The sequence below is a fragment of the Carassius gibelio genome, chromosome A4 (assembly GCF_023724105.1).
Source record: "Carassius gibelio isolate Cgi1373 ecotype wild population from Czech Republic chromosome A4, carGib1.2-hapl.c, whole genome shotgun sequence".
Taxonomy (NCBI): Eukaryota; Metazoa; Chordata; class Actinopteri; order Cypriniformes; family Cyprinidae; genus Carassius; species Carassius gibelio.
In genome coordinates this window covers 1,794,278-1,809,065 of record NC_068374.1, presented here as the reverse complement: position 1 = coordinate 1,809,065, position 14,788 = coordinate 1,794,278, and the positions used below count along the sequence as shown (strand labels likewise).

At 38.5% G+C, this 14,788-nt stretch overlaps 1 protein-coding gene across 1 annotated transcript; it reads left to right on the top strand.

The window, feature by feature from the left end:
• Positions 1 to 500: 500 nt before the first annotated feature.
• On the top strand, positions 501 to 10,249 carry LOC127968077 (gastrula zinc finger protein XlCGF8.2DB). The gene is made up of 3 exons (XM_052568958.1): positions 501 to 537; positions 1,821 to 1,933; positions 8,608 to 10,249. Exons 2-3 carry the CDS (start codon positions 1,849 to 1,851, stop codon positions 9,660 to 9,662), a joined length of 1,140 nt encoding a protein of 379 aa, XP_052424918.1. The 5' UTR covers positions 501 to 537; positions 1,821 to 1,848; the 3' UTR covers positions 9,663 to 10,249.
• Positions 10,250 to 14,788: the final 4,539 nt, after the last annotated feature.

Here is a 14,788-nt window from a genome sequence, read left to right as displayed (position 1 = left end):
ACAGGTGCATTTAATCACAATGAAACGAACAAGGGATAGTGTCTTCAGTAGAAGAAGATTTGATTTTGGATTATTACCTGTACATCTTATCTTTAGCAACACCGATATATATGATTGAAATTAAAATGTGTTTTTATAAATCATGCCTAGAAAACTAAACGAAAGCCATTTTGAGACTGATTTCAACACTCTCCATCTCCTGACCGATAACACAGACAGCTTTACTCACAAACACATGCATATAAACATTATATGAAAAATAAAACAGAATACAGGCAATTCTGCTAAATAAATTTGTTTTTAAAAGCATTACACTTTTAAGAAAACATTTTAAATGTGTCAGCATACTACTACTAATACTGGGTTTTGTTAGACAGAATGAATTCTATTCCTCTGACGCTTACTTTATTATTTCTATTATTTCTACGAGGTCTTGAGAACGTAGCCAGGAGGCTCTTATTTCGCTCAGGCGGTCTGACGTCATCAGCGTGGGCGCGCGCGCGCGCTCCCGCGTCTGTTGCGGTCAGATCAAGAGAGGTTTGTGTCTTTAAACACTTTTAAGCGTTTAACTAAAAAAAAAAGTTCCGTTTAGCATAAAAAAAATTAAATTGTCTTATCACTCAGTGTAACACTGTAATGCTTCATCCAACTTTAATGAAGCCAATCGAATTTGTAACAAGTAACGTTAACAAGTAAACGTGACTCTCATTTAATATATGTGTGTATGTATATGTATGTAGTTATTAATATTTAATACATCCAGGGAACAACCTAAATCAACAAAAGAAAAGTTCTCAAGTGTTCTATTTGTTTTTCCTTTGTCTTTTTGTCTTTCTCAGTTTATCTCGTTCATCTCGACAGTAGGAGGTTTTGTTTGTTTTATAGTTTTATTCTTTCAACTAACAGAAGTAAATGTATTTTCCAGCTTTATTGTTGAGACAAAACCTCCACTCGAGTCGATATAAGGTTAATTCCAGACTGGTTTAGATAAGAGTGTGACTGTTAGAAGAGCAGTAAAGCTGTGTTCACACTAGATGAACACTTATCTGAGAGATAGATGATCGTCTGCCATCAAACATGGCTGCACAGTGACCCTCTTACAGGGTCTTTACAGGGTAGCACTTCACTCATCTTTAAACCATTGTCTCACCAGTACCATACCTTTACAATAATTAGATTGATTCTTTCATACAATGTTGTTATTGTTCCAATAACTTGTTTATTGCAAAACTACCACATCGAAAAACTCGTGGGAGATGATATATATTGAATATTCTTTCTTTTAAGCACAAACAATACTTTTTATCTTTAAAGACAGAGTTAACAGAAATGAAATCAAGTACATTCAGAGCACTTCAGTTTGGAATAATAATATTCTACCTCTCATTAATGGGATTGTTCAGCCAAATATTAATATTATGTAATTAATAACTTACCCTCATGATATTTTAGATTTAGTCCGAGAGCTCTCAGTCCCTGTCTACGGTCTACTGTCTAAATCTAAAATATCTTAAACTGTGTTCTGAAGATAAACGGATGTCTCACGGGTTTGGAACGACATGAGGGGGAGTTATTAATGACATAATTTAAATTTTGGGGTGAACTAAACCTTTAACTATGAATGTGTTTTTCTTTAATTTCCCCAGAAATTGGTATACAATTAAAATAATTTCTCTAAATACGCCACCATATAACGGTGATCGAGTAACAATCTATTAAATGTGATCTACTTGTCATTAATACCAAACTGAATAAGTCACTAAATATGAGCTGTGTTCTGTTATTACATCGCAGTGCTAGTTTTGAATGTTTTATTTCAGGTCATCCACGTGTCACACTATTATAAAGATGGCGTTTATGAAAGAGGAGAAAGAAGAAGTGAAGATTGAAGAAACATTCAGAGTCAAACATGAAGATACTGAGGAACAAACAGGTTGGTTTTTTTTCCTCAAGGCTGAACTCACTCATTTAATCCTTCTACAGATGTCCAGCTCTGAGTGGGCCACATGACCAGAACTATATATTTCAAGTAAGATTTTCAGTAAATTACGTTGCTATGACTGTTTATGATTATCATGTAGAATTATTTATAGTGATACTCCAGTGCCAATCCTCCTGAGATCGGCCTTTATGGAGAGCGCAGATCACACTTCCCAAAGCAGTTATCAGCCGATAGCGATCGCTAGCTGATCAATTAGAGAAGCCCTACTTTGAAATTAGTCAATGTATGCAAAAGTTATTAGACACTTCCTTTTTCCTTATTTTCTATATAAATTAGTTGCCTCGCTATAACCAAACTATTTAAAAATCTTACATTTACATTTATTAACTTGGCAGACACTTTTATCCAAAGTGATTTACAGATGAGGACAGTGGAAGCAATCAAAAACAACAAAAAGAGCAATGATATATAAGTGCTATAACAAGTCTCAGTTAGGTTAACACAGTACACGTAGCATGGGATTTTAAATAATATAATAAAAAGAAAACATAGAATAAAAAATAAAAGCTAGTTAGTAGGGGTGCTCCGATCACGATCGGCCGATCGTTAATGCGCATCTCGTCAGTAAAGCCGGTTCTCTAATCAGCGGTTAATTCCATCAGGTGCCTGATTTCACATAGAGCAGCTGTTACTACACAGAGCCGTTGTTAACTGAGAAGATGGGCCAATAAACGCTGAAAATTAACGTGATTTGCGCATCTTCTCAGTTAACAACGGCTCTGTGTAGTAACAGTAGCTCTATGTGAAATCACGCACCTGATGGAATTAACCGCTGATTAAATAACCGGCTTTACTGACAAGATGCGCATAACGATCGGCCGATCGTGATCGGAGCACCTCTACTAGTTAGAGGTCTTTACACACACACATATACAATTGCATAATAAATTAAATGTAAATAGAATACAAAAAGATTAGAAAGGTAGTTAAGATTTCTTTTAAAGAATAGAATTAGAATAGTGAGTGTTAAAGTTAGAGGATCAAATAAAGATGGAAGAGATGTGTTTTAAACCGATTCTTGAAGATGGCTAAGGACTCAGCTGCTCGGATTGAGTTGGGGAGGTCATTCCACCAGAAGGGAACGTTTAATTTAAAAGTCCGTAAGAGCGACGTTCACTTGCAGAACGCAAGTTTCTAGAGGGCACGTACAGTACAGACCAAAATTTTGGACACACCTTCTCATTCAAAGAGTTTTCTTTATTTTCATGATGTGAAGAAGGACTTGCTGTTATGGGGATTAGCCAATCAGCGGCTTCGTTTCGGGGTCACAGAGAGAACACAGTTTTAGCGCTAACAGTTTTAGTTTCGTTTTGAGTTGGTTGTGAGATTGGCCGGTAAACGCATTGTAGAATTTCCTGAGGTGAATAGATGTCTTCCATGTCAATATCTGTGCATGTGTGCGTTCAGAGACATGTGAGTACCCTGATCTAAATGTTTACGTATGTGTATTTCGGTGCCTTGGGTTGTTAAGAGTTTATTCTGAGATACTCTATTGAAATGCAGTATGTTAGCATAAAGTTCGCTAGCATTATGTTAATGCCTATTAATATTATTTTTATATTAATATTGTGTTTATATGTGTTCTCACTTTATAGTTATTAGCTGAGTGTAATTATGGTTGAGAAGTAGAGACCTAGGTTTTTTGGTTTGATAGTAGTGATAACTAGCAGTATGAAGACAGTTCTTTAAGGCAATAAGAAGATAATGTTTTTATCTGGTATTTTATTTTGGTTATTTGATATGTATAAGCAGCTAATGCTACTTAAAGGGAAATGTATAATAATTACAAGTTATTACCTTTGCTAATTGAATCATGTCAGCACTGTTGTTTATTTGTATTCTGATATTTTCTTTCCTTTATTGTTTATTGTAGAACCACACACACCTACTGTACGTACATAAAAGACAGATAATCCTCTGCTGAGTGTCAATAAAACCATCGAAGAGATTTACAGCATCCAATTGCATTCTTATCGATGCACCACAGTGGTCACTTGTCCCCAACTAGCTACAGTTACAGTCCTAGCTATCAAGTCGTCATTACACATGACTATGAAAATTGTAGATTCACACTGAAGGCATCAAAACTATGAATTAACACATGTGGAATTATATACATAACAAAAAAGTGTGAAACAACTGAAAATCTGTCATATTGTAGGTTCTTCAAAGTAGCCACCTTTTGCTTTGATTACTGCTTTGCACACTCTTGGCTTTCTCTTGATGAGCTTCAAGAGGTAGTCACCTGAAATGGTCTTCAACAGTCTTGAAGGAGTTCCCCGAGAGATGCTTAGCACTTGTTGGACCTTTTGCCTTCTGTCTGCGGTCCAGCTCACCCCTAAACAATCTCGTGTGGGTTCAGGTCCGGTGACTGTGGAGGCCAGGTCATCTGCAGCAGCACCCCATCACTCTCCTTCTTGCTCAAATAGCCCTTGATGCCTTCAGTGTGACTCTACAATAGTCAATAGTCATGAAAATAAAGAAAACTCTTTGAATGAGAAGGTGTGTCCAAACGTTTGGTCTGTACTGTAAGTCTGAAGTAACAAATTTTGGTAAATGGGTGCAGAGCCAATGGTAGTTTTGTAGGCAAACATCAATGCCTTGAATTTTATACAAGCAGCTATTGGAAGCCAGTGCAAATGGATAAACAGAGGTGTGACGTGTATTCTTTTTGGCTCATTAAAAATTAATCTTGATGCCGCGTTCTGAATTAATTGTAAAGGTTTGATAGAACTGGCTGGAAGACCTGCCAAGAGGGCATTGCAATAGTCCAGCCTGGACAGAACAAGAGCTTGAACAAGGAGTTGTGCAGCATGTTCCCAAAGAAAAGGCTTGATGTTCTTGATGTTGAATAAAGCAAATCTGCAGGATCGGACAGTTTTAGCAATGTGGTCTGATAAAGTCAGATGATCATCAATCATAACTCCAAGGCTTCTAGCTGTTTTTGAAGGAGTTATGGTTGATGTGCCTAACTTGATGGTGAAATTGTGTTGGAACAATGGCTTTGCTGTAATCACAAGCAGTTCTGTCTTGGCAAGGTTGAGCTGAAGGTGATGGTCCATCATCCAGGAAGAAATGTCACTCAGACAGGCTGAAATGAGAATAGCTACTGTCGGGTCATCTGGTTGGAATGAGAAGTAGAGTTGAGTGTCATCAGTGTAACAGTGATAAGAAAAGCCATGGTTCTGAATGACAGATCCTAATGACGTCATGCAGATGGAAAAGAGAAGTGGTCCAAGTACTGAGCCTTGAGGAATCCCAGTAGCAAGTTGTTGTGACTTAGAAACATCACCCCTCCAAGACACACTGAAGGATCTGTCAGAGAGGTAGGACTTAACCCACAGGAGTGCGGTTCCAGAGATGCCCATCTTTCTGAGGGCTGGACAGAAGAATCTGGTGATTAGATGTAGTCGAGAGATGGAAAACATTGGTACACAGCAAGTTTCAGGTCTCTCCAGAGATGCACAATTGGGTTTAAGGCTACATTCACACTGCTGGCCTAATGCTCAATTACGATTTTTTTTAAAAATTAGATTTTTTTGCAAGGCCGTTCAGATTTCCAATTAAATGTGACCTTTTGTGATCTCCTTTGTGAACGTGAAATAACCCAGAAGTGACCCGCATGCGCAGAAGAGTACTCAACGGTGTACGACGTCACTCGTTGTTTGCGGAAGTAGCTAATGTTAAACATGGATGTCAGTTGCAGCCAGGAGTGTCATGATTCTGCCCTTGTGTCCTTGATTTTTCCCTAGTCTTGAGGCAGGATCATGACAGACCCGTGTTTTGTGTACAAGCACATGGCCTTGTCTTTGGGCCATGTGCTTGTGTTGTCTCGTCCCCTTGCCCCGCCCCCTTGTTATCCTAGTCTTGTCGTGATTGCCTTATCTGTGCCACCTGTTGTGTCTAGATTAGTTCCCCTATTTAGATCCCCTAGTGTGCTCTGTCTTTTGTCGGTTCATTGTTCCACACCGTGACTGTTCCACACTGTGATTGTTCCACATATGTGTTTCTACTTGTCAGCCTCGTGAGAGAGTTTATCCTTGTAACCCCCTTTAAGAAGTCTTTGTGTAACCGTGAGTGTTTATTTGTAGTTAATGTTCAGAGTCTTTGTTTATCTTGTTTATCGTGTCTTGTAAAGTAATTTAGTGTCTACCCTAGTCGTTGTTTTCCCCCTCGTGGGTTTTGTTTTCCCCTTTTGTATTTAATAAATCCTGTGTTTGGTACATCCTGTCTGCATCTGAGTTCATCCCAACCCCTCCACATAACACAGGAGTAGTGGGATACTGATGTGAGTGGCTCTTCTCGTTCCCGCCTACTTTAACGCAGAATTATAACGTTTGTAGCATATCAATGACGTACGGGTCGGATACATGTGGCCTGGCCATTCAGACGGAGATCGCATTTCAAAAGATCGGATACGTATCGGATTCAGGACCACATACCCAAGTGGCCTGGGTCACATTTGAAAAGATCAGATCTGTGTCGTTCAGACTGTCATGAAAAGATGTGATTGTGATTAGCTGTGTGTTATTTTAGCTGTGTGCTTGTGTAACGGAGGCCAGCGAGTAGTGCACGCACTAGAGACAAACTAGCGACAGACACTAGTGGCTGCAGCCATTTGGCCTCCTTGTTGGTGCTCCCATGCCGGAGACCCGGGTTCGAGGCCTGTATTGGACAGGTGATGAACAGTGCCTGGTTTTCTCCACACATACCACTTATAATTAAGGCCAAAAAGTTATACCAGAGTCCTTCAGTGTTTTTTTTTTTTTTAGCAAACTCCATGCAGGCTTTCGTGTGTCTTGCACTGAGGAGAGGCTTCCGTCAGGCCACTCTGCCATAAAGCCCCGACTGGTGGAGGGCTGCAGTGATGGTTGACTTTCTACAACTTTTTCCCATTTCCCAACTGCATCTCTGGAGCTCAGCCACAGTGATCTTTGGGTTCTTCTTTACCTCTCTCACCAAGGCTCTTCTCCCCCGATAGCTATGTTATTTCAGTTTTTCTTTTTTAATAAATGTGCAGAAATGTGCACAATTCTGTGTTTTTCTGTCAATATGGGGTGATGTGTGTACATTGAGGAAAAAAATTGAAGTAAATGATTTTAGCAAATCATGATCACACACACGCACACACACATGCATATGCATGGCTGCAAGTGTTTTTGCAATGAAACTGGTCTGTAGTTCTCTAAAAGAGATGGGTTGAGAGTGGGTTTCTTAAGTAGCAAAGTTATATGAGCTTGTCTAAATGATGAGGGGAAAACACCAGTGTGGAGGGATGTGTTAATGCAGGAGAAATGGCTTGAAGAAGATGAGATGGAATAGGATCAAGCAAGCAAGTAGTAGGGTGATTAGAAAGGATGAATTTTGAGACTTCTGCCTCAGAGAGTGAAGAGAATGATGTAAATGAGTGTAAGTTTGCTGGTGATATGAGCTTGACTGATTGTGGTGTGGAAAATTGTGCACTAATGTGTTTAATTTTATTAATGAAAAACGTGGCAAAGTCGTCAGCTATTAGAGATGAAGCAGGAGAGGGAGGAGGAGGACAAAGAAGTGAGGAAAATGTTTTAAAAAGCATGCGAGAGTTAGACGAATTGTTAATTTTGTTATGGTAGTATGTCATTTTAGCAGTGGAGACATTAGCAGAGAAGGAAGATAGGAGTGACTGATACACAATAAGATCAGTAGTATTTTTGGACTTGGACCACACCCTTTCAGCAGCTCTAAGCTTAGAACGGTGTTCGCGTAGAACATAAGATAACCAAGGGGCAGAAGGGGTGTTACGGGCTGGCCTGGAAGATAAGGGGCAAACAGTGTCTAAACAAGATGTAAGAGTGGAGCAGAAAGTATCAGTAGCACTGTTAGCATCCAAACATTGCAAGATGACTGCATTTATCAGTATATCCGATCTCACGAAAGCCGATTATCCGATTCCAATATTCAATTATGATAAAAAGCTTAAATATTGGGGAAAATATCAGTTAAATGATATCACTTGATCTCTACTTAATATGCACCGTTTCATATGTACAATGACTTGGTTTTGCACTTACCAGTTGTTCCACAAGGTTTCAGCACTGGCCCGAAGTGAAACTAAAAAGATGGAACAACAGAACAGCAGACTGCAACAACAGTAGATGGATACATTGACCCGCACTTGTGTGAGAGAGTTATGAGATGACCATAACTTAAATATATAATAGAACAAAGACATTTATCATAACTTCTGGAGTAAAATAGTGCTAACTCAGAGATCAAGCTTTCTGCATTTGCATGCACCTAAACGTGTATAACTGTGTGTGTACACAATAAAAAAATGAAGTATACTTTGGCCTTGTGTTGTGAACGAGATAATAGCAGTAGAAGAATGATTTACTCATGATTAAGTATCAAAAGTAGAAAATGTATAGCTGTAATAAGAGATGATGCTTAAATCCTGACTGAAATTATTGACAACTACCATTTCATATTGTAGAAGACACAATTTTTTTGTTTTTAACATGAACGACCATGTCAGATGTTTTGTCCTTGTTAGGGTTAGGTTGTTAGTTGTTGTAACAAGTTGTTAACTTGTATTTATCTTTTCGTTTTGTTTGTTTTTGCTTTAGATCTGTTGTCGCTGAAAAAGGAGAGCCAAGAACTGAATGAAATAAAACATGATTTCATGACATTAGAAAAAGTCGTACACACTGAAAAGACTTCCTCACTTAATAGAGCTCAGAAAACCAAATCGAACAACTATTTCACCTGCCAAGAGTGTGGAAAGAGATTCACTCAAAAAGGAAAACTTGAAAAACACATGGAAATTCATTCTGGAGAGAAGCCGTTCACCTGCCTAGAGTGTGGAAAGAGCTTCAACCAAAACATACACCTACAAACACACATGATAGATCACAACAAAGAAAAGCCATTCACCTGCCACGAGTGTGGAAGGTGTTTTAATCATAAACATAACCTTAAAGTCCACATAATAATTCACTTTGGAGAGAAGCCTTTCATCTGCCAAAAGTGTGGAAAGAGCTTCAGCCAAACCATACACCTTAAAACACACATGCTAGTTCACAATGAAGAGAAGCCATTCGCCTGCCAAGAGTGTAGAAGTAGTTTTAATTATAAACATAACCTCAAAGCCCACATGAGAATTCATTCTGGAGAGAAGACTTTCACCTGCCAAGAGTGTGGAAAGAGCTTCAAACAAAACATACACCTTAAAACACACATGCTAGTTCACAACAAAGAGAAGCCATTTACCTGCCAAGAGTGTGGAAGGATTTTTAATCATAAACATAACCTTAAAGCCCACATGAGAATCCACACTGGAGAGAAGATTTTCACCTGCAAACAGTGTGGAAAGAGCTTCAAACAAAACATACACCTTAAAACACACATGCTAGTTCACAACAAAAAGAAGACATTCACTTGCCAAGAGTGTGGAAGGTGTTTTAATCATAAACATAACCTTAAAGCCCACATGAGAATCCACACTGGAGAGAAACCATACACATGTCAGTGTGGAAAAAGTTTCAAACAGAAAATAACACTTCGAAATCACATGAGAGTTCACACTGGAGTGAAGCCTTTCCCGTGTCTTCAGTGTGAGAAGAGATTCGCTTATAAAAAAGACTTGAGGCGTCATTTGCAAACACATTTTAGCAAGAAATAGGGGGTTCTGAGTTTTACAAGTTTACATAAAGGAGCAATTTCAAAAATCACCAGCACATTATCTCTGGAGGAAGCTGATTTAATCTTGATCGGTGTAATAATATCTTTTGCCATCAAAATTACAAATTCATATGAAAAGCCATGCAGATGTGAGACCATATTTGTGTTCTTTGTAAAGTGTTTTAAATGGTTCATTACCATAAAATATGTATTTATGTGAAATTAAGGCTGCGTTCACAGCGCAGCTTTAATGTGTCCCAAATCTGATTTTCCACTATCATGAATATTTTCATTATTTTATCTTTTTATAATTTGTGTAATTTCGCCTGATTTTATTATATATGAATGTGAACCACTATGGCGTCACCCGACTATTTTATTCTCTGTTGTTCAGTACTTCTCAAATCCTTTGTTGTCCCAATGTGCACCTTTGAGAATATATATATTTTTCATAATAGAGTGTTTATCTTACACTGAACAACAATTGTTACATTTTTACAATATTATTATTGACTTGGTACCCAAGTGCTGGAACTTTTGCCAGCATTGAGTTGGAATAAACAAGATGTAATAAAATCCTTAATGAAAGTCTCTTCTTTATTTTCAGGTTTTATTGTAATCATAATGTGACACAAAATCTCAAACATTTTAAATCTCAAATATTTAACAGTTTGATTGACAACTGTGGTTCTATAGGCAAAGTTGTTTAAAATTAACATATGTGAATATGATGATTTCTTTAGACCTTCAGAGGCATGATTCAGACTTGCCCACCAAGTCTCATTCCGATCGGCCTAGTTATAGGTTTTAGTTTTTTTTTTACATTTTAGCCAGAGGAGCTGTGATACTATACAACCATTCAGGGTTTGAATTACAAAGTGGCTTTCGGGGAATCTCTGTTTTCCAATCCTCCCTGACTGACTTTTGGTGCATTTTAGGGCATTTAAAACAATAGGTTTACAGTAAACCTATTGTTTACTTAGTAAACCGTTTACTTTAAAACGCAAGCGTCAGTCAGTGTTGTCAGTGTTAGGGCAAACAGCTCTGTCCACGGTTCTGAATCAACCGCGCTTAGGCCTACATCATGCAAATCATGATTAAAAAAACAGATTAACTCACATAACAATCATAATAAAAATACATAAATATTAAATAGGATTAGGGCCAATCCTCACAAACGCACAGATCAAGTAAGTAATTCCATGATTCTTACCTTAAATCAGAAGTGACCACAGAGGCCTGGGGTCTTCTGTCTTTGCTTTCCGTCCTGTAACCCAGGATGTTGAGGGTCGGTGACCGGCTTTAATCCAAGATGATACAAAAGCCTGAGGGTCAAATTGCTCCAAAGGGGGTTCATTCAGATCCACGAAGAGAAGCGAGGAGAGGCTTTGTTCAAGCAACTTGTTGCGATACTTGCTCTTCATATAAGTCTCTTCTTTAGGCTGTTGATGATACTGAACTGAAGACGGTTTATCTTCGGCCTGCTCTCTGAAAGCTCAACATCTTTGAACAGGCCAGTCGATATGCGTTGTTCGGCTTTTTGTGTGGATTTTCCTCCTCTTGCCTTCATGGCTGTCAAGACGTCAATAGTCTGCTGAATGTGGCAACTTGCATCAACTAAAGATGTTTGTTTGCGTTGCAGTTTTAGCGACAGATTTTGAAGTTCTCGCAGGACATCCTTCATACATGCCAAATCAGCCTTCACATTGCGAAAACTACTAGCCACCCAACGAATTGTAAAGATTTTACCTATTTTTAGGATTTGCATGTTCAAACCTTTAGCTGCCTCCTGGAGCAAACGGGCGTTTTTTGATGACTGGTTATAGAGGGCGTAAAGTATTGAGATAAAAAACTCAAATTGGTTACATCCAGCTACTTCCTTAAGTAAGTTGTAGCACACGGCTCGATACTAGATCCTACAAAATATAAACCATGGACCAGAAACAGAAGATTTTCGGATTGACTCACAGGAGCAATTATTAGCAAAGATGATAGTAAAAATTAATAAAATAAATGAACCACTCGGAATACTGGAATGTAGCTAATTAAAAGGTAAGTGTATTTGTTTTCTCTTTGTTTGTTGTCTTACATATGTTGTATTTTTCGAAATTGGCAGAATGAAATAAAACAAAAAAAAATAAAACAAATGGATCACAGTAACACACAGTATTTGAAATAAATAAAAAAAAACACAGAAACAGTCAACAATTCCAAACGTCAGTTTCTAAAATTTGACCTCAGTGTCTCAATTTCAAGTTCAATATCTCAATTTCAAATTACAGAAATAGGAATGTTCATCAAAAATGAATTAATGAGTACAGTCCATGAAGAAAAAAAACTTTGTCCTCAGGGAAATCCAGGAAAAACTTGGAAAAAGAAAGAAAACCCGTAATGTGTGCAGTCTGTCCTACCAATCAGAAAACTCTTTCTTGCAGCTCTCACAACTCTTTTGCTCTGTTTCCAGGTACAAGAATATGGGATGGCTCGCCAGTCCAAACCAGGGATAAGGATCCACAGCCAGGACAGAATTCAAGATCACAGCAGCAATTCAGAAGCTCACAAAAGAGAGAAATAAAACAAGAACCACAAAAAAAAAACCCGGCCTTGCAAAAACAAAGCCAAAACAATCATCAGTTAAACTCATTCAAATAAACAGTTTCAAATTACTAAAATGTCTGTTTCAATTATTTGGATACAAGAAACAAATACATGCTAGTCCCACTGTGCTTAATCAACACACTAGAGTCTATATGCAGTATTAGCAAAGCTAGCACCGCATGGCACCAATTTTACAGTAGAGAAATATAACATCTCAACAAAAAGTATGTCTTTCAAACATTTAAACATAACTATATGCACTCACATATTATAATCAGAAACACTTAAAGCATTTTCAAACTATTTTTTCTTTACATCACATCATTTTTCAAATGGATTTTACACATTGAGATTACAAAAACAGTATCCACATTTCCAAAATACATTTCTTATAAAGAAATTTGTACTCACCAAGAAGAAAAATAAATCAGAAAACAAAAGAAAAAAAAAATAGTTTCAAGGAAAAAGATCGCAAGATTGATCCTATCACGTTAGTGTTAACTTCTCGTCGCATCAAGTTCACAATGAACTTCTCAAAGCTTGAACATAAATCTACTTCTCACTTTAGAATGATCTATAGCTGGATTATTAAACAGCGATTCTCAAATCATTTAATCTACTATCAGTGTCGTGTCTCGTGTCGTTCGCAATCTCTCTCACTCTCTCTCATCTCTGCTTGACACGGCCTTTTTTTGGAAACTTTCCAACAAGGGCGGGGCTAACCTTTCACCTCACCAATAAGGATTTAGTTCAACTTCTATGTTTTGGGATTATTTGTAATGAAATAAATAAATTTTACTTCATGTCCTTATTTTCTTACTATTAATTTTATAGTGATATAAACAAAAGAATAATAATTATAAATATTAGTGACCCGAGTTAATGACCTGGGTTACACTCTCCCCTCCTGAATGTATGCAGGTCCCTCTGCATGCTCAAGGTTAAAGGGTTTCAATAGGGGAGTCATTTCTAAGGGCCTTCCAAATTGGTAGTAATCGCAGTACTCAGACTTGACAGCAGGGATTGGATAACTAAACTAAGAGGGTTACCCAGTTGCGGGTACTGAAGTCTTTTGGGGGGTTCACATTGTCTCCTCGAACGTCTAAGACCTCCTCCAGTTTCAGTTAATTCACTCTGGTTATGTTGAGAGTCACAAGGAGTGGCACCTTCTGTTTGCGGGGAAAGGATACTTCCTTCTCTGTGCGCATTTCCAGATGATTGTTCACTCTCAGCATCCAATTTCTCACAATTCCTCATCGGTTCATTTTCATTTCCAGATCTATCAACCAAACTTTCATCAAGAATTTCAAATTCAGGCAGATCTGATGGGTTCCCTTCTACCGATTCCTCTGAAGTAGGATGATCAGCCTTCTGCACGTTGGAGAATTCCATATCAGGTAAGTTTCCATTTTCAGCGGGTTCTTTCGGGCTAGGACATCCTTTATCCTTTTCCATCACAGGTGCAGCACCAGATAAGTGGACTGTCCTTCTACTTCCAGTGGACGAAACAGGTTTCGGGTTTGACAGAATTCTGGTTTCAATCTCGAAGGATCTTTCAGGAGCATAATGGTCAACTGGATCATAGTCTGACTCTGAACACTCGCTCACACTCTCAAACTCCTCAGGTTCCTCAGCACATCTGGCTCTGGTTTTACGAATCACTTTTCTTTCAACAAGCTCATCAGGTATCCACAGGAATCCACAGGGAAGCAGCAGATCCCTATGTAGAGTTCTCAGAGGTCCATTCTTTTTTTCTGGTTTTACCGTGTAAACTGGTAAATCTCCTGCCTTCTTGATTACAATGTAAACGTCGGGCTCCCACTTATCTGCTAACTTGTGTTTTCCTCTCAGGCGGACGTTTTTCACCAATACACGATCACCAACTTCAAGGGTGGAGGCAACAACATGTTTGTCATACCTCTTCTTGTTTCGTTCTGCTACCTTTGAAGCATTTCCCATTGCAACCTTGTAGCTTTCTTCAAGTCGCCTCTTGAGATCTTGTACGTACTTGGAATGGGATCCAGACGTACTATCGACAGGTAACCCAAATGCCAGGTCAACCGGTAGTCGTGGTTGTCTCCCAAACATTAGTTCGTATGGAGAGAATCCAGTCACATCACTCTTAGTGCAATTGTATGCGTGCACCAGTGGTTTGACATAATCCTTCCATCTTGATTTTTCTTTGTTGTTCAGGGTTCCCAACATCTGCAGCAGTGTTCGATTGAAGCGTTCAACCGGATTGCCTCTCGGATGGTATGGAGTGGTTCTGGTCTTGGATATTCCAGCGTATTTGCACAGTTCTTTAATGGTGCGAGACTCAAAGTCAGTACCTTGGTCACTATGGAGTTTTTCTGGGAATCCGTAGTGCACCAGAAAATTGTCCCATAGACATTTGGCTACTGTCTGGGCTTTCTGATTCCGTGTCGGTACAGCAACAGCATACTTGGTGAAATGGTCAGTTATTACAAGTATATCCTTGGTGTTACTTAGGTCAGGCTCTAGTGACAGGAAATCCATACAAACTAGCTC

Bases quoted from the DNA above. Each gene is read 5' to 3' on its own strand.
- LOC127968077 (XM_052568958.1), top strand. From the start codon at position 1,849: ATGGCGTTTATGAAAGAGGAGAAAGAAGAAGTGAAGATTGAAGAAACA. The intron at 1,934-8,607 runs GTTGGTTTTTTT...TTTTTGCTTTAG, and splicing joins AGATACTGAGGAACAAACAG to ATCTGTTGTCGCTGAAAAAG.